The sequence below is a fragment of the Mustelus asterias genome, chromosome 12 (assembly GCF_964213995.1).
Source record: "Mustelus asterias chromosome 12, sMusAst1.hap1.1, whole genome shotgun sequence".
Classification (NCBI taxonomy): Eukaryota; Metazoa; Chordata; class Chondrichthyes; order Carcharhiniformes; family Triakidae; genus Mustelus; species Mustelus asterias.
Genome location: NC_135812.1, coordinates 9494274 through 9521623, shown reverse-complemented (window position 1 = coordinate 9521623; position 27350 = coordinate 9494274). Strand labels below are relative to the sequence as shown.

Genomic DNA, 27350 nt, shown 5'->3' with positions numbered 1-27350 from the left:
CTATTTGTATTTTGCCCTGTCTGCACTTCATCCCAGTCTCTTTTCCAATGAAATAGATGGGAGGAAAAACTGGACGGTATGTTTTCTGATTCAATCCCCTCTCCGTGTGAAATACACAGTTGTTTTGAAGGTCCTCCTTTATTGATTTGCTTCTTTCTTTTCTCTCTGTTCCCCCCTCTCCCCCTTTTCTGGTCCATGCTATGCCACATCCCCAGACTCTTATGCAATTGGCCATGCTCAGAGTGCATCTAGACAGTCAACAGGTTGTGACCACAGGCAAGGCAAATGTGCCCTCACATAACCCAACCTACGCAGCTCTGCTAGGATTTTTCACAGGGCATTTCCTCTGAGTACAGCTTTGCACAAACTGCAGAATCACCCCGAACATTATTTTGACTTGATTTGATTTATTATTGTCACATGCATTGGGATCCAGTGAAAAGTATTGTTTCTTGCGCGCTATACAGACAAAGCATACGGTTCATAGAGTTCATAGGGGAGAGGGAAATGAGAGTGTGTAGAATGTAGTTACAGTCATAGCTAGGGTGTAGAGAAAGAACAACCCAATATATGGCAAGTCCATTCAACAGTCTGGTGGCAGCAGGGAAGAAGTTGTTCTTGAGTCGGTTGGTACGTGACCTCAGACTTTTATACCTTTTTCCCAATGGAAGAAGGTGGAAGTGAGAATACTGGGGGTGAGTTGGGCAGCATTAATGCTTAAAGGGAAGAGAAAACTAGCGATCCCTGGCCCTTGATACAGCCGGCCACCGAAGGCCAATGTCAACATTTGCCTAAAGTACAGCTCTTCATTTCCTGGCTGAACAACACGAGATGTTGATTGACTGGCGACCCTTTTTATAAAAGCAAATCTTCCCCCACCAGTTTCTGCAAGTTGCCACTGACGGTTTGATTGAGATATCCTTGATTTGTGCGCTTTCGTAACGGGTGTACAACTGGGGAAATGTGCTCCTGCTCCGCTTAATCTGCCCCCATCGCTTTTCCGAAAACAAAACACATCGGGAAATTGAGAGACCCAAGCTGAGCAGGCGATGTTTGGCGTTCAGGGCCCTATGCCAGCTTAGCTACCCAGTTCAGTAAAGTACCCCTCTGGGAGTCACTGCTGAACTGGAGTCTTAACACTGGAAGAGTCAAGTTTCTGGATCAGAACCAAGGGTGCAATAGCAAGCATTCAGCCTCTGGGACGTCCCTGACTTTGTTGGCCAGCGCCTCGGGCACCGTTCTATCTGAGAGGAGATGAACAGATTGATTTGGATTTGATTTATTATTGTCACATGTGTTAGTATACAGTGAAAAGTATTGTTTCTTGCGCACTATACTGACAAAGCATACCGTTCATAGAGACGGAGAGAGGGTGCAGAATGTAGTGTTGTTATTATTGGGTATTGGAAGCGTAAGCAAGGGCGGCACAGTGGTTAACACTGCTGCCTCACGGTGTCACGGTCCCGGGCTCGATTCCGGCCTTGGGTGACACTCTGTGTGGAGTCTGCACGTGCTCCCTGTGTCTGCGAGAGTTTCCTCCGGGTGCTCCGGTTTCCTCCAAAGATGTTCAGGTTAATTTGGTTTGATTTGATTTATTATTGTCACATATATTGGGATACAGTGAAAAGTATTGTTTCTTGCGCGCTATACAGACAGAGCATACAGTTCACAGAGAAGGAAAGGAGAGAGTGCAGAATGTAGTGTTACAGTTATAGCTAGGGTGTAGAGAAAGATCAACTTAATGCAAGATAGGTCCATTCAAAAGTCTGACGGCAGCAGGGAAGAAGCTGTTCTTGAGTTGATTGGTACGTGATCTCAGACTTTTGTATCTTTTTCCCAACGGAAGAAGATGGAAGAGAGAATGTCCGGGGTGCGTGGGGTCCTTGATTATGCCGGCTGCTTTTCTGAGGCAGTGGGAAGTGAAGGCAGAGTCAATGGAGGTAAAATGGTTCTTGGTAAAAGGGGCGGTTTGAAAGATGAAACTAGCTAGATGATATGAATATTTATCTGCCAGTCTCACTTTCCTTTCTCCTTACGTGTTTCCCAGACATGTTTTATACTGCGTTAGTAACTCCATTGTTTTTTTGTGTAGGATGGTCCACTGAGTGCCTGCAGGAGTGGGGCCACTTTATACGGCTGGCAATTCCTAGCATGTTTATGTTGTGTATTGAATGGTGGACATTTCACATTGGAACGTTCCTCGTAGGTAAATAAACTTCCTCTCTGCTAAGAAAGACACAGATTCCACAATGTACGTAGCCTGGTATCATTGTGGAAATGTTACTGAACCAGTAGGGCGGCACGGTGGCACAATGGTTAGCACTGCTACCTCACAGCACCATAGACCCGGGTTCGATTCTGGTCTCGAGTCACTGTCTGTGCGGAGTCTGCACGTTCTCCCTGTGTCTGCGTGGGTTTCCTCCGGGTGCTCCAGTTTCCTCCCACAACCAAAGATGTGTGGGTTAGGTGGATTGCCCATGCTAAATTGACCCTTAGTATCAGGGGGACTAGCAGGGTAAATGCATGGAGTTACGGGAATAGGGCCTGGGTGGGATTGTGGTCGGTGTAGACTCGATGGGCTGAATGGCCTCCTTCTGCACTGCAGGATTCTAAGCCAGAGGCCCACGCTAATTTTTTAAAAACCCTCATTTATGGAGTGTGAGTATCACTGGCTGGGCCAGCATTTATTGTCTATCCCTCACTGCCCTTCATTTCATGGGGTATTTAAGAGTCAACCACATTGCTGTGAACAGGAGGGAAATAAAACTAGCCGAGCCTTGGACACCATGTCGAACTTCAAGAAAAGTTTTTATTCCACGCACACGGGGCAGAGATGAATTCCAGCCTGAAATCTCAGGTTGCCTGCGAGTTCACTCTGCTCATCGTAGATTCGTACAGGTTATTATACTTTATCGAGTCGCAAAGGTTTACATTAGCATATTAATTCCTCGAGTTGGATACAAGATGGCTCTTCTAATCTCATTTTGCAAACTACATTGTTCAACGTATCTCTGTTAATTATTTCTCTGGACAGTTCCCTTTACCCGATTATAATGTCAAAGCATTGTATTTGCCCAATCAATCTACAATGGTGTGTTAATTGCTTCCCCGCTCCCCCCCCATCCCGCCCCCGCCCCTGCTAGGTAATCATGTTTTACTGAAGACTATGACCTCCCTAGACTGTCTGGAGCCTGGCTTAAGGCCGGTTCTCCCATTGTTGTGATAATTCGGAAAGATCCCACCGAATCTGCGCCAACAACAATCCCACCCAAGCCCTATTCCTGTAACCCCACGTAATTACCTTGCTAACACCCTGACACTAGGATTAACTTCTGTAGTAGGGAAAATGCTTGAATCAATCATCAAGGAAGAAAGAGCGAGATATCTGGATATAAATTGTCCCATTGGGAAGGCACAGCATGGGTTCATGAAGGGAAGGTCATGTTTGACTAATTTGGTGGAATTCTTTGAGAACATTACGTGTGCAGTGGACAATGGGGAACCTGTGGATGTGGTGTATCTGGATTTCCAGAAGGCATTTGACAAGGTGCCGCACCAAAGACTGCTACATAAGATAAAGGTGCACGGTGTTACGGGTAATGAATTAGCATGGATAGAGGATTGGTTAACTAACAGAAAGCAAAGAGTGGGGGTAAATGGGTGTTTTTCTGGTTGGCAATCAGTGACTAGTGGTGTGCCTCTGGGATCAGAGTTGGGACCGCAATTGTTTATGATTTACATCGATGATTTGGAGTTGGGAACCAAGTGTAGTGTGTCAAAATTTGCAGATGACACTAAGATGGGTGGAAGAGCAAAGTGTGCAGAGGACACTGAAAGTCTGCAAAGGGATATAGATAGTCTAAGTGAGTGGGCGAGGGTCTGGCAGATGGAGTACAATGTTGGTAATGTGAGGTCATCCATTTTGGTAGGAATAACAGCAAAATGGACTATTATTTAAATGGTAAAAAATTGCAGCATGCTGCTGTGCAGAGGAACCTGGGTGTCCTTGTGCAGGAATCTCAAGGAGTTGGTTTGCAGGTGCAGCAGATAATTAAGAAGGCAAATGGAATTTTGTCTTTCATTGCTAGAGGGATGGAGTTTAAAAACAGCGAGGTTATGTTGCAGCTGTATAAGGTGCTGGTGAGGCCACACCTGGAGTACTTTGTACAGTTTTGGTCTCCTTACTTGAGAAAGGATATATTGGCACTGGAGGGGGTGCAGAGGAGATTCACTAGGTTGATTCCGGAGTTGAAAGGGTTGGCTTATGAGGAGAGACTGAGTAGACTGGGACTATACTCATTGGAATTCAGAAGAATGAGGGGAGATCTTAGAGAAACATAAAATTATGAAGGGAATAGATAAGATAGAAGCAGGGAAGTTGTTTCCACTGGCGGGTGAAACTAGAACTAGGGGACATAGCCTCAAAATAAGGGGGAGCAGATTTAGGACTGAGTTGAGGAGGAACTTCTTCACACAAAGGGTTGTGAATCTGTGGAATTCCCTACCCAGTGAAGCAATTGAGATTACCTCATTGAATGTTTTTAAGGCAAGGATAGATACATTTTTGAACAGTGAAGGAATTAAGGGTTATGGTGAGCGGGTGGGTAAGTAGAGCTGAGTCCACAAAAAGATCAGCCACGATCTTATTGAATGGCGGAGCAGGCTCGAGGGGCCAGATGGCCTACTCCTGCTCCTAGTTCTTATGTTAATTTAGCATGGCTAATCCACCTAACCCACACATTTTGGATTGTGGGAGGAAACCGGAGCACCCGGAGGAAACCCACGCAGACACGGGGAGAACGTGCAAACTCCAGACAGATAGCGACCCAAGGCCGGAATTGAACTCGGGACCCTGGCTCTGTGAGGCAGCAGTGCTAACCACCGTGTCACCATGCCATAATGTAGGAGACACAATAAAAGTCTTGTGGATCATTGGCCTAAAGTTGGCCTGCTTTGAAAATCTTATTTGACAACGCAAAAGCCTCGGAGTTAACATAAGACGGAACTCTGGAGTCACCCAGCGGAGAGTCGGTATATCAGTCCGGGATAAGTGACACTGAGAGTCGCGTTCAGTCCTATTCCACTCCAAAGCATGGGATTAAAAAGGGAAGGATTTGAACTTTCGCATATGTTGTGACACATTGTATTTGTGCAGTTTTCTATTTTCAATTCTATATTATTGTTGACCACAGGGGGAAAGGTGGGGAGTCACTGGCAGAACAGGGGAGGGAGGGCAGTGCGGCAGCTGTGAAAGGGTTTGCAAATCAAGCCACAGGAACCGTTAGTCTGACTGGTATTTCTGAAAAGTATCCTGTCTGCTTTTGTATTCGCACCATTCATGCAAATCTTCAATTCAAGTATTCAGGAAGCCTTAGTATAGAAGGAACTGCACTTCCTTCCACAGGGAGTGAGTTAATCATTTGTTAAGAGGCATGGTTATGTCTAGACCTTGGCTACAAGGTACATACAAAATGGGAGAGTCATGGCTGAATGAGAATTAGAAGCAAGTTTTCACACACCATGAATTTATGAATTTTGCCCTTGCTGTTTGTGAATTGGACAGGAGAGCTGGCACAGATACAACGGGGCAAGTGACCTCTTCACTGTTGTAAGAATCAATGATTCGATGTTGTCTCAGTCCATGGACATGTTCCTGCTCTGGAGTCCATCCTGGACTCTGCCTAGCATTTATATAAGGGTGGCACGGTGGCACAGTGGTTAGCACTGGTACCTCCCAGCGCCCAGGATCCGGGTTCGATTCCCGGCTTGGGTCACTGTCTGTGCAGAGTCTGCACATTCTCCCCATGTTTGCGTGGGTTTGCTCCGGTTTTTCCTCCCACAGCCCGAAAGACGTGCTGGTTAGGTGCATTGGCCGTGCTAAATTCTCCCTCAGTGTACCCGAACAGGCGCCGGAGTGTGACGACTAGGGGATTTTCACAGTAACTTCATTGCAGTGTTAATGTCAGCCTACTTGGGACACTAATAAATAAATTACACAAATCCCACATAAATTATCTTTTACAATATGTGGCACCAGGGGGTGAGGGTTAATTCCGCAATTTGCTGAGTTGATGATCCCACACAGGCTGCCCTGGGGAACAGCAACTTGGAGATCAAACACTGCCCCCTTGGGGGGGGGGGGGGAGGAGGAAATTGGAGGGAAAGCAAGTTTCAGATCATCCTTATTTCATCCTGGAAGTGACTTCACTTGGCCGAAAGCTGGAACCCTGACACCTCCCCACCCTCTCAGGCGTAGGTTCTAGAGGGGTGCTAAGGGTGAGGTGGAAATGATACAGGGTGGATAATTAGAGGTTGGCATGCATGGTGGCAGCACGGTGGCACAGTGATTAGCACTGCTGCCTCACAGTGCCAGGGACCCGGGTTCAGATCCAGCCTTGGGTCACTGTCTGAGTCTGCACGTTCTCCCCGTGTCTGAGTGGGTTTCCTTCGGGTGCTCCGGTTTCCTCCAAATATGTGCGGGTTAGGTGGTTTGACCATGTAAATTTCCCCTTAGTCTCCCAAGATATATAGGTTGTTGATCCACTAGAAGGAACCCTTCAATTGTAGGCAATAAAATAAAACAAGACTTACTCCATCTTATACATCAAAGAAAAAAGATTTAATAAAGAAACTTCATTACTCCAACACTTGAGGCCTCACCCTGGGCCATTCCAAGCTCCCACAAACCCCAGCAGCTTCTTATTGATAGTGAGTCAGCTGGTCAGCAGACCACCACATCATTTTGTCATTGGTTGCATGGTTTACTGGGTCAGCTGACCCTTACAGCATGTTACCATTGGTCACAGATCCAATGTTATCATTGGTTACATTCTAACATAGGTTAGGGGGATTAGCGGGGTAAATGCGTAGAGTTACGGGGTAAACCTGGGTATGAGTCGGGGTAGACCCGATGGACCAAATGGCCTCTTCAGCACTGTATGATTCTATGATTCTCACCCCCACCAAATGGAAGCAGTAGAAATTGACTTCGTTTTTATTGAAAGGTTAATTCTACACAAGATGTTCGTTTTTTGTTTTGATGTTTGTTGACTTCAATTAACTTCAATTTATTGCTTGTTCCCTTCCTGTTCACAGGGTTAATTAATGAAGTTCAACTTGGAGCCCAGACCATTGTTTTGCAGATTATTACAGTAGCGTACAGGGTAAGGATGGAATTTCTGCACAAGGCCAATACTCACAGTCCTAATACAAGTTTAACCAAAGGATACCAATTTTAACACAGAAAGGGAACAACATTACCCTTAGCTTCTGGAGAAGGCATCAAATGAAGGTTAAACTTAAATGTTCATTTCAATCTCAACGAAACAGACTATCCCAATAATAGCACCAGGCTATTTGCTAATTAGAAGAATCCCCCGAAGACTCACTAAAATGTATCAAAGAAGGAAGTGAAGCATTCCCACTTTGCTGCCCTGATGTTAGCTCTTCAGCTAGAATCATAGAATTACTACAGTGCAGAAGGAGGCCATTCAGCCCATCGTGTCTGCACTGACTCTATGAAAGAGCTTCTTACCGAGGCTCAACTCCCACACTATCCCCATAACTCTGCACATTTACAATGGATAATTGATCTAATTTACACATCTTTGGACACTAAGGGACAATTTAGCACAGCCAATCAACCTAACCCCCATGCCTTTCAGACTGTGTGAGGAAACCGCAGCACCCAGAGGAAACCCACGCAGACACGGGGAGAAGGTGCAGACTCCGCACAGACTGTGACCCAAATCAGGAAGTGAACCCAGGTCCCTGGCATTGTGAGGCAGCAGTGCTAACCACTGTGCCACCGTGCCGCCCCAAACAACAAAGATGGATTGGCCATGGGAAATTGCCCCTCAGTGTCAGGGACATTAGCAGGGTAAATACGTGGCGTTATGGGGATAGGCCCTGGGTGGGATTGTGGCCGGTGCAGACTCAATGGGCCGAATGGCCTCCTTCTGCACTCTCGGGATTCTATGATTCTATGATTCTAAGTCACTGAAGCTGGTATCCAATGAGAATAGTTCAAGAGACTTTTGGCTGCACAGACGGTCCAAGAATCCTGCACATCCTTGGGATTACCATTGACCAGAAACTCAACTAGACTAGCCAAATAAAGACAGTGGCTATAAGAACAGGTCAGAGGCTAGGAATACTGCAGCGAGTAAGTCACCTCCTGACTCCTCAAAGTCTATCCACCATCTACAAGGCACAAGTCAGGAGTGTGATGGAATACTCCCCACTTGCCTGGATGGGTGCAGCTCCAACAACACTCAAGAAGCTCGACACCATCCAGGACAAAGCAGCCCCACTTGATTAGCACCACATCTACAAACATCCACTCCCTCCACCACCGACGTTCAGTAGCAGCAGTGTGTACTATCTACAAGATGCATTGCAGCAATTCACCAAAGATCCTTCAACAGCACCTTCCAAACACACGACCGCTTCCATCTAGAAGGACAAGGGCAGCAGATACATGGGAACACCACCACCTGCAAGTTCCCCTCCAAGCCACTCACCATCCTGACTTGGAAATATATCTCCGCAGTCGCTGGGTCAAAATCCTGGAATTCCCTCCCTAACGGCACTGTGGGTCCACCCACAACACATGGACTGCAACGATTCAAGAAGGCAGCTAATCACCACCTTCTCAAGGGAAACTGGGAATGGGCAATAAATGCTGGCCAGCCAGCGACGCCCATGTCCCAGCAATGAATGAAAAATACTCGTGACACAACTATGAGGCAATGGCTGCCATTCTCAACAACATCCAATTGTGAGATCGCATTCTCATCACGCAGCATGCACCCCGGACATTCTCTCCTCCACCTTCCGTCGGGAAAAAGATACAAATGTCTGAGGTCATGTACCAAGAACAGCTTCTTCTCTGCTTCTGTCAGACTTTTGAATGGATCTACCTCACATTAAGTTGATCTTTCTCTATACCCTAGCTATGACTGTAACACTACACTCTGCACTCTCTCGTTTCCTTCTCTCCTACATACTCTATGAATGGTGTACTTTGTTTATATAGCACGCAAGAAACAATACTTTTCACTGTATCCCACACTACCAGAAGATCGCCACACTACCAGAAGGATGTGGAGGCTTTGAAGAGGGTACAGAAAAGATTTACCAGGATGTTGCCTGGTATGGAGGGCATTAGCTATGAGGAGAGGTTGGAAAAACTTGGTTTGTTCTCACTGGAACGACGGAGGTTGAGGGGCGACCTGATAGAAATCTACAAGATTATGAGGGGCATGAACAGAGTGGATAGTCAGAAGCTTTTTCCCAGGGTGGAAGAGTCAAATACTAGGGGGGCATAGGTTTGAGGTGCGAGGCGCAAGGTTTAAAGATGTACGAGGCAAGTTTTTTACACAGAGGGTGGTGGGTGCCTGGAACTCGCTGCCGGCGGAGGTAGTGGAAGCTGATACAATAGTGTGTTTTAAGGGGCGTCTGGACAAATACATGAATAAGATGGGAATAGAGGGATATGGTCCCCGGAAGGGTAGGGGGTTTTAGTTCTGTCGGGCCCCATGGTCGGTGCAGGCTTGGAGGGCCGAAGGGCCTGTTCCTGTGCTGTAAATTTATTTGTTCTTTGTTCTTTGTATGTGACAATAATAAATCAAATCAAAATCTCCTCTGGGTTGAAAACAAAGAAGCTGAACATGGAGCCTGGGATGAGACTGAAGCTCTCCAGCTGGGAACCAGACATTGCATTTTCAAACACAGCATCATTTCTCCCAAGAATTCTGATGAGACCTTGTGTGGTGGTGAACAACAGTGGGGTAGGCATGGCCGGAGGGGGTGAGGTTTGAGGGGGTGGCGGGCATTGCGGTTGGTCTGCAGGACCCTCTGCCCAACCTCATTGAACCATGGACAACAATGTTTTGCAGCAAATGTCCTAAAAGACAGAAAGATAGACAGGCAGAGAGAGACACTTAGGTCAGTGAATTTCAGGTTAGGGCCCACGCAACTGTTGGCAAAGATGCCAATGGTGAAATGATGGACAAGAGACTGGAATTAGAGGGGTGCAGAAACTGTATAAAGTTATTAGTTCAAAGGAGGTTGCAGAGATAGGGAGGGATGAAGTTATGATGGGATTATATCCAGTATCATAAGGCAATTTGATTCTAGAATTTCTACAGTGCAGAAGGAGGCCATTCAGCCCATCGAGTCTGCACCAACAACAATCCCACCCAGGCCCAATCCCCATTAATCCCTCAAACCTACACATCCCAGGAGACTAAGGGGCAATTTAGCTTGGCCAATCAACCTAAACCGCACATCTTTGGAGTGTGGGAGGAAACCGGAGCACCCGGAGGAAACCTACGCAGACTCGGGGAGAACATGCAGACTCCACACAGACAGTGACCCAAGCTGGGAATCGAACCCAGGTCCCTGGCGCTGTGAAGCAGCAGTGCAAACCACTGTGCCACCATGCCACTCAGATCAAAGGAGGGAATCACAATTCCGCCCCATGCTTTTGTCATTCATGTCACAGCTATCTTGTTAACAGATAGTAAGGCGATGGGCCTAGTGGTATTATCACTGGACTATGAATCCAGAAACTTAGTTAATGTTCTGGGGACCCGGGTTCGAATCCCGCCACGGCAGATGGTGGAATTTGAGTTCAATTTAAAAGAAAATGTCTGGAATTCAAAGTCTACTGATGACCATGAAACCATTGTCGGAAAAACCCATCTGGTTCACTAATGTCCTTTAGAGAAGGAAATCTACCATCCTTACCCGGTCTGGCCTACATGTGACTCCAGAGCCCCAGCAATGTGGTTGACTCTCAACTGCCCTCGGGGAACGAGGGATGGGCAATCAACGCTGGCCAGTCAGCGACGCCCATGTCCCACAAATAAATAAAAAACAATCAGAAACAGATCTTGGCTAGTTTTATTCTTTCCAGGAACCCAGAGGGTGACGATGGGGGTGGGGGTGGGGATTAATGAGGTTAATTGGAAAACTAATCACTTCCCAATGGAGATCAGGGGTAGGATTCTCCGACCTTGCCCGCGGCTGGGATTCTCCGGTCCCGCCGCAGTGAGCGCCTAATTCTCCATTCTCGCTGGCAGCGGCAGCAGGGCGTGAAGGGCCGGAGAATTCTGGCCCAGGTAACTCAGGAGAAAGGAGGGACTGAATCCCGGGCCTTCCTGATTGGTGATACATCCACCCACAGGTATATTGGACGGTCAGTGACTTTGCAGCAGCATATTAATTTGAGGCAGTAACCCTTTATACTCTTTCTCCTGCAGGTTGCTCTGGGATACAGTATGGCTGCAACTGTCCATGTGGGTAACGCGTTGGGAGCCAGTAAGCCAGAACAGGCCATAAACTCTGCTAAAGTTGCTTTGTACTGTATAAGTGAGTCCAATAGTTTAAACTCATTGACGATAACTGATTATTCCAACAATGTGATCCCCACAATCTCTCTAAATGCCTACCCCCACACTCCCCTCCCCTCCCCTTCCCTCTCCTCCCCTTCCCTCCCCTCCCTTCCCCTCCCCTCCCCTCCTCTCCCCTCCCCTCCTCTCCCCTCCTCTCCCCTTCCCTCCCTTCCCTCCCCTCCCTTTCTCTCCCCTCCCCTCCCCTACCCTCTCCTCTCCTCCCCTTCCCTTCTCTCCCCTCCCCTCCTCTCCCTTTCCCTCCCTTCCCTCCCCTCCCTTTCTCTCCCCTCCCCTCCCCTCTCCTCCCCTCCCATTCCCTTCTCTCCCCTCCCCTCCCCTCTCCTCCCCTCCCATTCCCTTCTCTCCCCTCTTCTCCCCTCTCCTCCCCTTTAAACCCTCCTGAAGGCTTTTGTTCCTCATTGGGATACATCTCCCTGAGTGTCAGTATCCTCCGTAACATTCCCAATTGGTCATTCTTTGTGAACGACAGTAGACAGTAATTGTTGCCAGGCTATTTGACTGCAGGAGTTATCACAACTGTGCCTGATTCCATCCTTGCCTGATGTCTACATACAGGGCACTTTCACTGGAGTTTTTTAAACACTTCATGGTTTGGGGTTTTTAATGCTGTATTTATTGCCTCTTCCTAGTGACCCTGAGATGATGTTAGTGGCGGGTCTCCTCATTGTAGTTCTTATGGTGCTGGTGCTTCCACTGTGGTGTTAGACAGGGAATTCCAGGATTCCGAGCCAGGGACAATGGTGGAATGATGAAATACGATCAAGACAGGATGGTGTCTGAATTTAATGGCCACTCGGTGACAACGATGCTTCCTCTACATTGAGACTCTTCTCCTTCTCTGTGGCAGCAGTTGCAGGAAGTAGAGATATTGTGGATGTCACCTTAGCAGCTTTTTGCATCCTGGTAGATGGTGTGGAGGCTTTAAAGGGCCAGATTACACAGTCTCTGTCCAGTTCCTATAACCAAGGTGTTGACCTAGCTGCTCTAGTTAAGTTTCTGAACAATGTTGATTCCTCTGGAGTTGGGTGATGGGACACTCAGCAATGGACATGCTATTGAAGACCAAGGGGACAATTAATCACTCCTGCCTCCCACCCTGACACAGACCTGCCCTTTCATTGTATTCTCCCTGCCCACTCTCACCTGCTTTCAGACCCGTTCCGTCTCCAGTTGTTGTCAGTCCTGGCTCCGTCTCCCACAGAAGGGGGCTGCAGGTGGGGAAGGCCAATCCCACAGACCCCGTGGGGCATTTGGAGGGGTTCCCCTTTGATCCAAGGACCTACCAGACGGGCCCCTTGTTTGAGAAGGGTGATTAAACTGGCACTGACATGGTGCCAATGTGCGCCATCATTTGCCAACCCAAGACTGGATGTTATCCAAATCCTTCTGTGGACCGCTTCATTACTGGAGGAGTCAGAAATGGGGTCGCAAACTGCAGAAATCATCAGCAAGTGTTCTATTTTTAAGCTTGTGGCTGTTGATGAAACAATTAAAAATGTCTAGATCAAGATCACTTGTCGAGATCAGCCTCAGTGCTCTGGGACTTCAACCCAGTTACAGTAAAGTTAAACGTTTATCTATTAGTCACAAGTAGGCTTACATTAACACTGCAATGAAGTTACAGTGAAATAGAAACAAGGAACACAAAAAAAGCCCCCAGCCCTCAAACCCCCCCCCCCCCCAGCCTCTCACATTCCCAATCACCACCTGTCCTCTCCACCCAATCCCACCTTGCCCCTACATGTCATATGCCACTCTACTCACCCCATGGCCCTTTATAGCCCCTAGATACATATAGTGCTAATCCATGACACCACACTCATCCTTATGGTCCTTTATAACCTTCATGCCAACTCAGTGCCAACCCATGACTCCTCACCTACCATTCTTCGCCCTGATATCCTCCATGCCAACTTATCCGGTATCCACCATGGCCAGAAGTCAGTAGCCATAGTGAGATGAAGTAAAATAAAGCTCTAAGTATCTATTGCATACTTCATTATTTAACAAAAATCTCATTCATAAAAATCCATCCAAACACATTTAAATTCCTTCAAGTACATAATCCCTTATACAACATATATCTCATTCAAATACTTAATTCCTAACAAACATGTATTCACAGCCCCATTTCAAAGGTTCTATATCACGTGGAGATCTCTGTCAAACCATGAACCTACAGTTCCCCCTGCTGTGATAATGATGGGTTGTTGATTGAACCATGTCGCACTCATCCTCTGATGATAGGCCTATGTCAACAGACAGCGAGGGATAATAGGCTTTTTTTCAAAAAAAATTTAAAGGATTGGGCGTTTAAATGACATGACAGTTTGACAGTTCCACGGAGCTTATCCACTTTTTAAAGTACATTTGTGTTTTCTCTTAACAATCCCAAAATGCATCTCAAAGGGCATCTGCCCTCTCTCAAAGGATACTATGGTTAGAACCTTACTGTCCTGCCCACCCCGGGAATCGGAACAGGCGAGGGGTGGACCATGAAAAGGTCCATTGACCTCGGGTGGGATTTTATGGTTTCGGGATGAAAGAGGCCATAAAATCCAACCCAATCACTCTCCCAAAGTGGCACCTCACCTCTTCAAAAGGGCACATTAACTTTCCCATAGGCCACCGTAACTCCACCAAAGGGGTGACTGAATTCCTCCAAATGAGTAGCCTACCTCTCCAAATAACTCCAGCAGTTTTAGACCTTTTCCTCGAATGTCCATAGCCCGCCAGTCATATTTTGGACATCCCAGTAATGGAAACTGCATCTGTTTGAAGGCAGCTTCATTTTTACATGTGTAGCTACCTCCATGGACCACAGATGTGCAAACCCCAGCCCAACCCAATTCCTCCCCGATGGGAACACAGTGGCTGCTGGGTCTGGTGGCAGGACGTCGGGATTTGGGGCTCTGGTGTCAGTTTGGTTAAGACGTGAACCACCTCTGGGTTTGTGAAAATTTGGGCCTTAGACGGAGGTTGAGGGGCGACCTGATAGAAGTCTACAAGATTATGAGAGGCATGGACAGAGTGGATAGTCAGAAGCTTTTTCCCAGAGTGGAAGAGCCAATTACTAGGGGGCACAGGTTTAAGGTGCGAGGGGCAAGTTTTAAAAGAGATGTATGAGGCAGATTTTTTACAGAGATTGGTGGGTGTCTGGAACTCGTTGCCGGGGGAGGTAGTGGAAGCAGATACGGTAGTGACTTTTAAGGGGCGTCTTGACAAGTACATGAATAGGATGGGAATAGAGGGATATGGTCCCCGGAAGCGTAGGGGGTTTTAGTTAAGTCAGGCAGCATGGTCGGTGCAGGCTTGGAGGGCCGAAGGGCCTGTTCCTGTGCTGTAATTTTCTTTGTTCTTTGTTCTTTAGTAGTAGACATCTGGACTCAACATTGAGTTCAATAATGCTAGACCATAACTGTAACTCCACATTTTTCAAACCGCAGAGTGGTTGTAATCATTGTCGATTGTTGGAAAAACCCATCTGGTTCACTAATGTCCTTTAGGGAAGGAAATCTGCCGTCCTTACCCGGTCTGGCCTATGTGTGACTCCAGAGCCACAGCAATGTGGTTGACTCTGAACTGCCCCCCTCTGAAATGATGTCGCAAGCCATTCAGTTCAAGGGCAACTAGGGATGGGCAATAAATGCTGGCCAGCCAGCGACGCCCACATCCCACGAATGAATTAAAAAATATATGAAACTCCTTGAGACCAATCTTGTTTCTTTTCCCGATTACTGCCATTTTGCTATCCATCATCATTCCTTTCGTTATTTTATCACTCCTCCCTCCCAACCCTATCACACAGCTTCTATTTCATTCTATCCTCTCCTCTCTATAGTTCTGCCCCTGTGCCCACTTTCGCATCTAATTTTTTGCAGGTTCTGACGAACTGTGGCTGACCTCTGTTCCTCTTTCCACCGGGGCCGCCTCGTCTGCTCAGTTTCTTACCAGCATTTCCTGTTTTTATTTTATTGGGATGATCCCATGTTTGATGCCAGATCTGTGTCGGTGTTGAGGGAGACGATCTCCACCACAATGTCAGTTAGAGTCCGGCCTCAACAATCAGGACGGGGGAGGGAGAAATCGGCCGTGGGCCCCGCTCCTGATGTTTATCCAGAGTGTGGGTGTGGACAAGGAGGATGCGGCCACATCTCATGGTGATGACTCTCCCACCACAGGAAAATAGGTTGACATTCGCTGTCTCAACTTGACAAGTAAAGGGAAAGGACGGCATGATGGCACAGTGGTTAGCATTGCTGCCTCACAGCGCCAGGGACCAGGGTTCAATTCTGGCTTTGGGTGACTGTCCGTCTGGAGTTTGCACGTTCTCTCCGTGTCTGTGTGGGCTTCCTCCGGGTGCTCCGGTTTCCTCCCACACTCCAAAGATGTGTAGGTTAGGTGGATTGGCCATTCCAAATTGCCCCTTAGTGTCCAAAGATATGTAGGTTAGGTGGATTAGCCATTCCAAATTGCCCCTTAGTGTCCAAAGATATGTAGGTTAGGTGGATTAGCCATTCCAAATTGCCCCTTAGTGTCCAAAGATAAGTAGGTTAGGTGGATTGGCCATTCCAAATTGCCCCGCAGTGTACAAACATATGTAGGTTAGGTGGATTGAACATGCTAAATTGTCCCTTAGTGTCCAAAGATATGTAGGTTACGTGGATTGACCATGCTAAATTGTCCCACAGTGTCCAAAGATGTGTAAGGTTCGGTGTTGGTTAGGTGCATTAGCCATGGTAAATGTGGGGATAGAGTGGAGAGGCTTAGGCTTGGGTAAGATGCTCTTTCATCGCGTTGGTGCAGACTCAATGGGCCAAATGGCCTCCTTCTGCACTGTAGGGATTCTATGGTTCTATGGAAAGCAGGAGGGGAAGGATGGGATCCATCAGTCTGTAACCAGACAGGGAATCGATACCCAGGAAAACAGAGGGGAGATCCTGTTTCGGAAAAAGCAGAGGAAAGATAGAACTGGGAAGGGCAACTTTCTTTGGAAAGATTGTCTGGAACTTCGAATAGGATCAGAGGAATTAGGAGCAGAAGTCGGCAAATTCAGCCCTTCGAGCCTGCTCCGCCATTCAATTAGATCATGGCTGGTCTTTCGCTGGTCTCAAAGCCACCTGTTCCCCACCTGTTCCCCGTATCCCCTTTTTTATTAGAAATATATCTATCTCCTTCTTGAAACCATTCAACGATTCAGGCTCCACCGAGAATTCTTTCACACGTGAATTTGTTCCCGCAGTGTGCATTTCCTTAGTCAATGCAGTGATACTCGGAGCAGTAAGGAATGTGGTGGGCTATATCTTCACCAGTGACAAGTTAGTAAAAAAAACCTCATAAACAAACATTTACAAACTGGATTCAGAATCACGAGAAAGCTCTCTAATATCCCTCTTTTCATTTTCCAGAGAAATTGTTCAGTTAGTTGCAGAAGTAATGCCACTATCTGCTACTTTTCATCTGTTTGATAGCATATCGGTGAGTATATCAGCATCTGTCCATTATTAGAAAAGAGAAGGCTGGGAGGCACAGTGGCTAGCACTGCTGTCTCACAGCGCCTGGGATCCGGGTTCGATTCCAGCCTTGGGTCACTGACTGTATAGAGTTTGCACGTTCTCCCCATGTCTGCGTGGGTTTCCTCCAGGTGCTCCGGTTTCCTCCCACAGTCCAAAGATGTGCAGCTTTGGTGGATTGGCCGTGCTAAATTGCCCCTTAGTTTCCAAAGATGTGCAGGTTAGGTGGATTGGCTATGCTAAAAAAAAAATTGCCCTTAGTGTCCTGAGATGCGTAGGTTAGAGGGATTAGTGGGTAAATATGTAGGGATATGGGGGTAGAGCGTGGGTGGATTGGCAGCATGGTAGCACAGTGGTTAGCACTGCTGCTTCACAGCTCCAGTGACCTGGGTTCGATTCCCGGCTTGGGTCACTGTCTGTGTGGAGTTTGCACATTCTCCTCGTGTCTGCGTGGGTTTCCTCCGGGTGCTCCGGTTTCCTCCCACAGTCCAAAGATGTGCTGCTTTGGTGGATTGGCCATGTTAAATTGCCTCTTAGTGTCCAAAGATGTGCAGGTTAGGTGGATTGGCTATGCTAAAAAAAAAATTGCCCTTAGTGTCCTGAGATGCGTAGGTTAGAGGGATTAGTGGGTAAATATGTAGGGATATGGGGGTAGAGCGTGGGTGGATTGGCGGCATGGTAGCACAGTGGTTAGCACTGCTGCTTCACAGCTCCAGTGACCTGGGTTCGATTCCCGGCTTGGGTCACTGTCTGTGTGGAGTTTGCACATTCTCCTCGTGTCTGCGTGGGTTTCCTCCGGGTGCTCCAGTTTCCTCCCGCAGTCCAAAGATGTGTGGGTTAGGTTGATTGGCCATGCTAAAAAAAAAATTGCCCTTAGTGTCCTGAGATGCGTAGATTAGAGGGATTAGTGGGTAAATATGTAGGGATATGGGGGTAAGGCCTGGGTGGGATTGTGGTCGGTGCAAACGCGATGGGCCGAATGGCCTCTTTCTGTACTGTAGGGTTTCTATGATTTCTATGATGCTAAATTGCCCCTTAGTGTCCAAAGATGTGCAGGTTAGGTGGATTGGCCGTGGCAAATGCGCAGCTTTTCGGGGTGTGTGATGCTCTTTTGGAGTGTCAGTGCTGACTTGATGGGCCAAATGGCCTCTTTCTGCACTGCAGGGATTCTATGGTTCTATGGCAAACAGCTGGAGGTCTTTAAGCTGATTAAGGTGTGTGATAGTCCAGATAGTCTTTCGCGGTCAGGACCAGAACTCAGGGGCAGAAACATGAGACAATCACTGACTAATTAAATTGGGAATTAATAAGAAACCTTTGCACCCAGAGATGGATAGATGGATTCCTGATCGGTAAGGGAATTAGGGGTTATAGGGATCAGGCGGGTAAGTGGAACTGATCCACTTCAGATCAGCCATGATCTTATTGAATGGCGGGGCAGGCTCGAGGGGCTAGATGGCCTACTCCTGCTCCTATTTCTTATGTTCTTATTATGAGCCACCACTCAATGTACAGTGCCTGGAGCCCCTGAGGAAATCAACCTCATTGTCTTTTACCTTGGAATGGTTTGAAGTGTTTCATTTCCGGGCTCACTGTATTTCCAGTCTCAATCGTCTTTTTTAAAAAACTGAAGTCTGGTTAAAGATATCGAGAGCAGATTGAAACATGGAACCCGCAACAGTGGAACTTAATCACACGGAGAAAAGGTGACGTTACATTGCTCTTATCCCATTGCAATGGAGATTGCAGGCACAGAGTCAACAGTCACATTTGGATCATGGGAACAGGAGGAGACCATTCAGTCCCTTGGGTCTGCTCCGTCAGTTAACTATATTACGGCTAACCTGCACCTGAACTCCGTGTTCTTGCCTTGAACCCATAATCCTTGCCGCCCTTTGCACAAAGAATCTTATCAGTTTTGAAAAGTCCGCCACCTCCTGCACCCACAGCCTTTTGGGAAGGAAGCTTTGTGATTTAATGTTATTAATTCAGAAATGTGTTTTTTTACTTTATAATACTCATGTTTACAACACAAGGAAAGCGATGTGGCCACATTCCCCACGTAACATCAGTGTCTGTGTTCTAACTGTAACCATGATGTGGAGATGCCGGCGTTGGACTGGGGTGAACACAGTAAGAAGTCTCACAACACCAGGTTAAAGTCCAACAGGTTTATTTGGTAGCAAATACCATAAGCTTTCGGAGCGCTGCTCCTTCGTCAGATGGAGTGGAAATTTCCACTCCATCTGACGAAGGAGCAGCGCTCCGAAAGCCTATGGTATTTGCTACCAAATAAACCTGTTGGACTTTAACCTGGTGTTGTGAGACTTCTTACTGTGTTCTAACTGTAATCCATTGGTTCTGAATCATTGGAGGATGTGGTGAGTCACCAGGTTTAATTTCCTTCCTGTAGAAGCTGCATCAAGTTGTCGTGTGATCTCTGTGATATGTTCTGTTTGTCTACTCTACAGAGTGTAAGTGGTGGAGTGTTAAGAGGAGCTGGGAAGCAGAAACTGGGAGCGATCGGGAACCTAATTGGATATTACCTAATTGGGCTTCCCATTGGAATCTCACTGATGTTTGCCGCCGAACTTGGTGTAATTGGTAGGAATTTAAATAGTTTTCTCCTTTTGTTCTTTCCCAGAAATTATCAGTAATTATCATAGAATCTCTACAGTGTAGAAGAAAGCCATTTGGCCCATTGAGTCTACACTGACAACAATCCCACCCAGGCCCTATTCACACAACCCCACCCTGCTAGTCCCCTGACACTAAAAAAGTTTATTTATTAGTCACAAGTCGGCTTACATTCATATAGTAATGAAGTTACTGTGAAAATCCCCGAGTCGCCACACTCCGGCGCCTGTTCGGATACACTGAGGGAAAATTTAACATGGCCAATGTACCTAACCAGCACATCTTTGGACTGTTGGAGGAAACCGGAGCACCCGGAGGAAACCCACGCAGACACGGAGAGAACGTGCAAACTCCACACAGACAGTGACCCAAGCTGGGAACTGAACCTGGTTCCCTGGCGTTGTGAGGCAGCAGTGCCAACCACTGTGCCACCGTATCCTTCATCACTCTCTTTAACATATTGAAGATACCATTCCATCTCAAAATCACCTCAAGAAGGTGAACTTCTCATGGTTGCACAGTGGTTAGCACTGCTGCCTCACAGTGCCAGGAACCCGGGTTCGATTCCCAGCTTGGGTCAGTGTCTGGATGGAGTTTGCACATTCTCCCCGTGTCTGCGTGGGTTTCCTCCGGGTGCTCTGGTTTCCTCCCACAGTCCAAAGATGTGCGGGTTAGGTGGAATGGCCATGCTAAATTGCCCCTTAGTGTCAGGGGGATTGGCTAGGGTAAATGCATGGGGTTAGGGGGATAGGGCTTGGGTGGGATTGTGGTTGGCGCAGACTCGATGGGCCGAATAGCCTCCTTTTGCAGTGTAGGATTCTATGATTCTATAAGAGTGTAACTGGGTGTAACCTCTGTCTCTCGGGTGCAACATGAGTCTAACCAACCCTGTGTAATTTTGGGGGCCAGTGTCTATTCACTCTGTACCATCAGATAGGGGATCTTGCTCCCAAGGCCATTTCCCATCCGTAACCATAGACACGGGAATGTTGGCAGGAGGAGAGGATCAGAGCTGAGCCCAGTCAAGGGTCCTGTCCAACTTTCTCACATTTCCAATAGGGATTGTTAGATATTAATCTGGAGCGTGATTCCTTCCTGAATTCTTCACATCCCAATTCCAAGAGGTGCTGAGGCCAAATGTTGACAAATATCTCCGCACGGGCTGACACCTGATAAAGATGAACTAGTCCTTAAAGGAATAGGAGTGGAAGGAAAACCCGACAGCATGGTCTCCACACTCACTGCATCATTGTTATTCTGTAGGTCTCTGGTCTGGAATGCTTAGCTGCGTGTTTGTCCAATTAACCTTCTTTCTCACGGTGATTTTCAGAATCAACTGGAACAAAGCATCCAATCAGGTAAGAGCAGACAATAGACATAACTTAATGCACCAATCATTCTTTTTCTTCCCACCCTGCTCTCTCCTCTCGCCTCAGTTGACAGAATGAACAGTAACTGTGTCCACCATGCCGTCTCCCAAAGTCATTCTCCATCTGGCCACCAGGGGAGTTACTACTTTTCTCTTCGTCTTTAGTTCTCTACCTGAAGGTCGGTCTCCCACCACGGGGAGGGCAAAGAGGTAAGTCCCGAAAGCACCCCAAGCGGAGCGGGGACCGAACTCCAAGCTGTTGACCAAAAGACCATAAGACATAGGAGCAGAATTAGGCCACTCGGCCCATCGAGTCTGCTCCGCCATTCAATCATGGCTGATATTTTTCTCATCCCCATTCTCCTGCCTTTTCCCCAAAGCCCCTGATCCCCTTATTAATCAAGAACCTATCTATCTCCGTCTTAAAGACACTCAGTGACCTGGCCTCCACAGCCTTCTGCGGCAAAGAGTTCCACAGATTCACCACTCTCTGGCTGAAGAAATTCTTCCTCATCTCTGTTTTAAAGGATCGTCTCTTTAGTCTGAGGTTGGGACCTCTGGTTCTAGTTTTTCCTATTAATGGAAACATCCTTTCCACGTCCACTCTATCCAGGCCTTGCAGTAGCCTATAAGTTTCAATAAGATCCCCCCTCATCCTTCTAAACTCCAACGAGTACAGATCCAGAGTCCTCAACCGTTCCTCATACGACAAGCTCTTCATTCCAGGGATCATTCTTGTGAACCACCTCTGGACCCTTTCCAAGGTCAGCACATCCTTCCTTAGATACGGGGCCCAAAACTGCTCACAATGCTCAAAATGGGGTCTGATACAGCCTCAGAAGTACATCCCTCCTCTTATATTCTAGCCCTCTCGACATGAATGCTAACATTGCATTTGCCTTCCTAACTGCCGACTGAACCAGCACGTTAATGTTAAGAGAATCTTGAACAAGGATTCCCAAGTCCCTTTGTGTTTCTGCTTTCCTAAGCATTTTCCCAATTAGAAAATAGTCTATGCCTCCATTCCTCCTTCCAAAGTGCATAACCTCACACTGTTGGCACCAATCTGGTCCACTCCAGCCATCCAACCAACTGAATGAATGGCTCCATGGGGGTGTCCAAGGTCTGGTGGGCGCTCACACTTTTCCATTCATGTTGTAGCCCGGAACTGTGGAAAGTGATGGTAGAGGCTCCAATTTATATTACAGGAATCTCTCCCGCTCTTACCACCTCTCCATTGACCTGTGTTGAATGGATTTATGCTACTTAATCTGTTTGACCGCATTAGAATCATAGAATCCCTACAGTGCAGAAGAGGCTATTCAGCCCATTGAGTCTGCACCGGTGCTCTGACAGAGCATCACAGTGGCATGGTGGCACAGTGGTTAGCACTGCTGCCTCTCAGCACCAGCGATCTGGGTTCTATTCCCGGCTTGGGTCACTGTATGTGCGGAGTTTGCACGTTCTCCCCGTGTCTGCGTGGGTTTCCTCCGGGTGCTCCGGTTTCCTCCCACATTCTGAAAGATGTGCTGGTTAGGGTGCATTGACCCAAACAGGCGCGGAGTGTGGCAACTCGGGGAATTTCACAGTAACTTCATTGCAGCGTTAATGTAAGCCTTACTTGTGACTAATAAATAAACTTTAATCTCCAGTGCAATTCTGAATTGGAAAGAGCCACTGCCCCAGCAAGACAACAGAATCGCAGAGTTATTACGGTGCTTAAGGAGGCCATTTGGCCCATCATGTCTACACCAGCTCTCCAAACGAACATCATGACCTAGTGCCACCCCCCTGACTTTTCCCCGTAACCCCTGCACATTGTTTCCCCGTGTCTGCGTGGGTTCCCTCCGGGTGCTCCGGTTTCCTCCCACAGTCCGAAAGACGTGCTGGTTAGGTGAATTGGCCGTGCTAAACTCTCCATCAGTGTAACCGAACAGGCGCCAGAGTGTGGCAACTAGGGGATTTTCACAGTAACTTCATTGTAGTGTTAATGTGAGCCTACTTGTGACACTGATAAATAAACTTTACTTTGCTATCTGAAAGTGACTGATTTGAAATGCTTTTAACTTGCTGGGTTGCTGTGTGCGTGAATTGATCAAGTTGATGGGTTCGCTATGTTCATTATGTGAACATTCATGTTGAGAGGGCTGGAATACAAGAGCAGGGATGTACTTCTGAGGCTGTATAAGGCTCTGGTCAGACCCCATCTGGAGTATTGTGAGCAGTTTTGGACCCCATATCTAAGGAAGGATGCGCTGGCCTTGGAAAGGGTCCAGAGGAGGTTCACAAGAATGATCCCAGGAATGAAGAGTCTGGCATATTAGGAGTGGTTGAGGAATACTGGGCCTATATTTGATGAAGTTTAGAAGGGTGACAGGGGATCTGATTGAAACTTACAGAATACTGAGAGGCCTAGATAGAGTGGATATGGAGAGGATGTTCCCACTGGTGGGAGAGACTAGAACTCGAGGGCACAACCTCAGAGTGAAGGGACGCTCCTTTAAAACTGAGATGAGGAGGAATTTCTTCAGCCAGAGAGTGGTGAATCTGTGGAACTCTTTGCCGCAGAAGGCTGTGGAGGCCAGGTCATTGAGTGTCTTTAAGACAGAGATAGATAGGTTCTTGATTAATAAGGAGATCAGGGGTTATGGGGAAAAAGCAGGAGAATGGGGATGAGAAACATATCAACCATGATTGAATGGCGGAGCAGACTCAATGGGCCGAGTGGCCTAATTCTGCTCCTATATCTTGTGGTCTTGTGGTCTACCTGCTTGCTGGCATCACTAGAAACATAGAAAATAGGTCTGGAGTAGGCCATTCGGCCCTTCGAGCCTGCACCACCATTCAATATGATCATGGCTGATCATGCACTCTCAGTATCACACTCCTGCTTTCTCTCCATACCCCTCGATCCCTTTAGCCGCAAGGGCCACGTCCAGCTCCCTCTTGAACTTACCTAACGAACTGACTCCAACAGCTTTCTGACAAGGAGACTGACAAGACACCTCCTTGACTTCAGATTTAACCTGTAAGAAGGAAAGGGAGATTCCGGCCACAGCTATCACTAGATTGTTAGATCTCTGGATCACTAGATCTCTAGATCCCTAGATTGCGAGATCCCGAGATCGCTACATCTCTGTGGGCAGTTTTGGGTCGGTGGAAAGTATTCTTGCTTTGCCACTGGCTGTGAAAATCCAAGCCAATATGTTGCCTTGTGTTCCACGGAGTGGGCCAAGTGTGCAATTTGCATTAAACCAGCAGATATGCCCATCCTTTGCCTTTGATGACCATTTTGTGCTTTGTTGAAAGGCTCTGGTGAATGCCGGTGTGGCCAAAGATGTGGACGCCTCAAACAGCGCCTCTGATGGCCAAACCCAGGAAACCTCAGCAGGTAAGAAAGAATGTTGCACAGTTTTCAAATCACTTTCCAATGAGGAAATACGACCAGGGTGAGAAACGTTTCCTGTACGTTTTCATTAAATTATTCCAAGTAATATTTTATCTCGTAAACAAAATTGCGCTGCAAAAAATTCCCACTGTCAAAGATGCTCAGGAGATCAGAATATCTGCTGTAATTAAGCATCGCATCCTGACTGGAGATTGATAGAGCAACAATAATTTTAAAATCAAAGATCCGTGATTAGTGTATGGATACAAATGAATAAAGTTAATTCACACTCGGAGAACTGACAGTGATAGCGGGGAGAGGCCATTTCTGTTTTTTTGCCATTGTCCTTTCTATAATAGGGTGACCAGAATTGCACACAGTATTCCAAGTGTGGCCTTACCAATGTCTTGTACAATTTAACAAGACATCCCAACTCCTGTATTCAATATTCTGGCATATACCTCATCAGGTCCAGCAGATGTATCTACCTTGATGCGCTTTAAGACTTCCAGCACCTCCTTCTCTGTAATATGTACACTCCTCAAGACATCAATATTTATTTCCTCAAGTTCCCTAACATCCATGCTTTTCTCAACAGTAAATACTGATGAGAAATATTCATTTAGGATCTTACCCATCTCTTGTGGATCCGCACATAGATTAGCTTGTTGATCCTTAAGAGCCCCTACTCTCTCCCTTGTTACTCTTTTGCCTTTTATGTATTTATAGAAACTCTTTGGATTCTCCTTTGCCTTATCTACCAAAACAATTTTGTGTCTCTATTTTGCCCTTCTGATTTCTCTCTTAACTCTACTCCTACACCCCCTATACTCTTCAAGAGATTCACTTGATCCCAGCTGCCTATACACGTCATGTGCCTCTTTCTTCTTCTTGGGCCTCAATATCCAGAGTCGTCCAGGGTTCCCGACTTCTGCCAGCCTTGCCCTTCACTCTAAGAGGAATGTGTTTACCCTGAACCCTGGTTAATACACTTTTGAAAGCATGCCACTTACCAGACATCCCTTTTCCTTCCCACAGACTTCCCCAATTAACTTTTGAAAGTTCCTGCATGGTACCATCAAAATTGGCCTTGCCCCAATTTAGAATATTAACTTTTGGGACAGACCTATCATTCTCCATAGCTATCTTAAAACTAATAGAATTATGGTCACTGGTCCCAAAATGATCCCTCACTAACACTTCCGTCACCTGCCCTTCCTTATTTCCCAAGAGGAGGTCAAGTTTTGCCCCCTCTCTAGTCGGGCCATCCACATACTGAAATGAGAAATTCCTCCTGAATACACTCAACAAAATTCTCTCCATCCAACCCTCTAATACTATGGCTGTCCCAGTCAATGTTGGGAGAATGCGGGAGGAAACCGGAGTACTCGATGGAAACCCATCCGGACACAGGGAGAATGTAGATAAGCACCCCACCCTGACTCACCCTCCCCCACACTCCCCCCCACCTCACCCCCACAGTTTAAGGTTCAATCCCTGTTGGAGATCACTAAAGCAATAATAATATAGACCAGCAGAGCTGTAGCTCAAAGTGATTGATGGCCCAATCCAGCAATGGTTTGGTTGTTGACTTTTTGCCAATCTTTGGTTACCTTGCTGACTCTGTGACTATGTGGTTGAGTAGTTATGGTTTTCATCAGATAGCCTATCAGTGTCTGAAATCCCAGTTGTATTTCCTGGTGGGTTCTGAAATCTCCTGGAAGGCTCTGGGCTGTTAATAAAGATCTAAACAATTAAAGAAAAGAGGCAAAGTATATTCGTATGCATGGTGGGCGGCACGGTGGCACAGTGGTTAGCACGGTTGCCTCACAGCGTCAGGGACCCGGGTTCGATTCTGACCTTGGGTCACTGTCTGTGTGGAGTTTGCACATTCTCCCCGTGTCTGTGTGGGTTTCTTCTGGGTGCTCAGGTTTCCTCCCACACTCCAAAGATGTTCAGGTTAGGTGTATTGGCCGTGCTAAATTGCCCCTTAGTGTCAGGGGGATTATCAGGGTAAATACATGGGGTTACGGGGATAGGGCCAGGGTGGGATTGTTGTCAGTACAGGCTGAATGGCCTCCTTCTGCACTGTAGGGATTCTATTCTATGAAGTTAATCTACTGTAAAGTGATGTTTTGAGATGGCTCCTTAATCTTTGTCAGGAGGCCTACACAGCTAACCCTCTGTGGACAATGAGTAGAGAATCTCTGTACTGAAATAATCCAAAACTAAGAGTCCAAAAACTCATGTTGATCATCGTACTTTTGACAGGACAGATCTGTACATAGATCATGTGGTACCTCCAAAGGCTAGTGGTCATGTGAGGAGATCATTGATCTGATCACTAGCCCTCGGAAGAACAATTGGACCAACTGGTACCATCATGTACTGACAACTTTCCAATGTGACTTTCCTTCACAGATATGGGCACAGTAAATGGTGCAGTGAATCCAATTCCCAACGTTTGTGAATTGGAACAAGAGACAAACAAGGAGCGGGTGACAGATGAGTCTTCCATCGTGGACACTGGAGTTACCACGGTTGGAGAAATCCTGTCCACAAAACAACTGATCGTTCGCCGTGGCTTAGCCTTCCTTTCAGGGCCGCTTATACTGGCAATTGGACTGGTGATACACTTCATTCTCACAAAGGGCCCGTAGACCCCAGTAAATGTTGTAGAGACAAAGCAAGATTATTTTCCACAGCCTGAACGGTAAGACTGTGCCCAAAGGACAACAAGAGGGAAAAGTTCACACAAAACCTGTCGCTACAAATGACTTCCAATCAACTGACAAATTAACAATAAAGAAAGAATTATTAACTGTTAGGAACAGATTTCCATCCATCTTACAAAGAGCTGAAATTTCACTTGGATAGTGTTAAGCTGTTTGGTTTGTAAACACTGTTTTCCCTTTCAGTGGATGGCGGCACGGTGGCACAGTGGTTAGCACTGCTGCCTCACAGCGCCAGGAACCCGGGTTCGATTCCCGGCTTGGGTCACTGTCTGTGTGGAGTTTACACAT

General features: G+C 47.0%; 1 protein-coding gene across 1 annotated transcript in view; it reads left to right on the top strand.

Annotated features, from left to right (window-relative positions):
- Positions 1 to 27063, top strand: part of LOC144501230 (multidrug and toxin extrusion protein 1-like) — a 52707-nt gene extending 25644 nt beyond the window's left edge. Inside the window, exons 10-18 of the mRNA XM_078224691.1 lie at positions 2093 to 2206; positions 7096 to 7163; positions 11268 to 11376; positions 16663 to 16738; positions 16829 to 16898; positions 19405 to 19537; positions 20834 to 20928; positions 24249 to 24330; positions 26749 to 27063. Coding sequence (XP_078080817.1) covers positions 2093 to 2206; positions 7096 to 7163; positions 11268 to 11376; positions 16663 to 16738; positions 16829 to 16898; positions 19405 to 19537; positions 20834 to 20928; positions 24249 to 24330; positions 26749 to 26987 — 986 coding nt within the window. The 3' untranslated portion in view covers positions 26988 to 27063. The remainder of the gene's footprint in view (positions 1 to 2092; positions 2207 to 7095; positions 7164 to 11267; positions 11377 to 16662; positions 16739 to 16828; positions 16899 to 19404; positions 19538 to 20833; positions 20929 to 24248; positions 24331 to 26748) is intronic.
- The last annotated feature ends 287 nt before the right edge of the window (positions 27064 to 27350 follow it).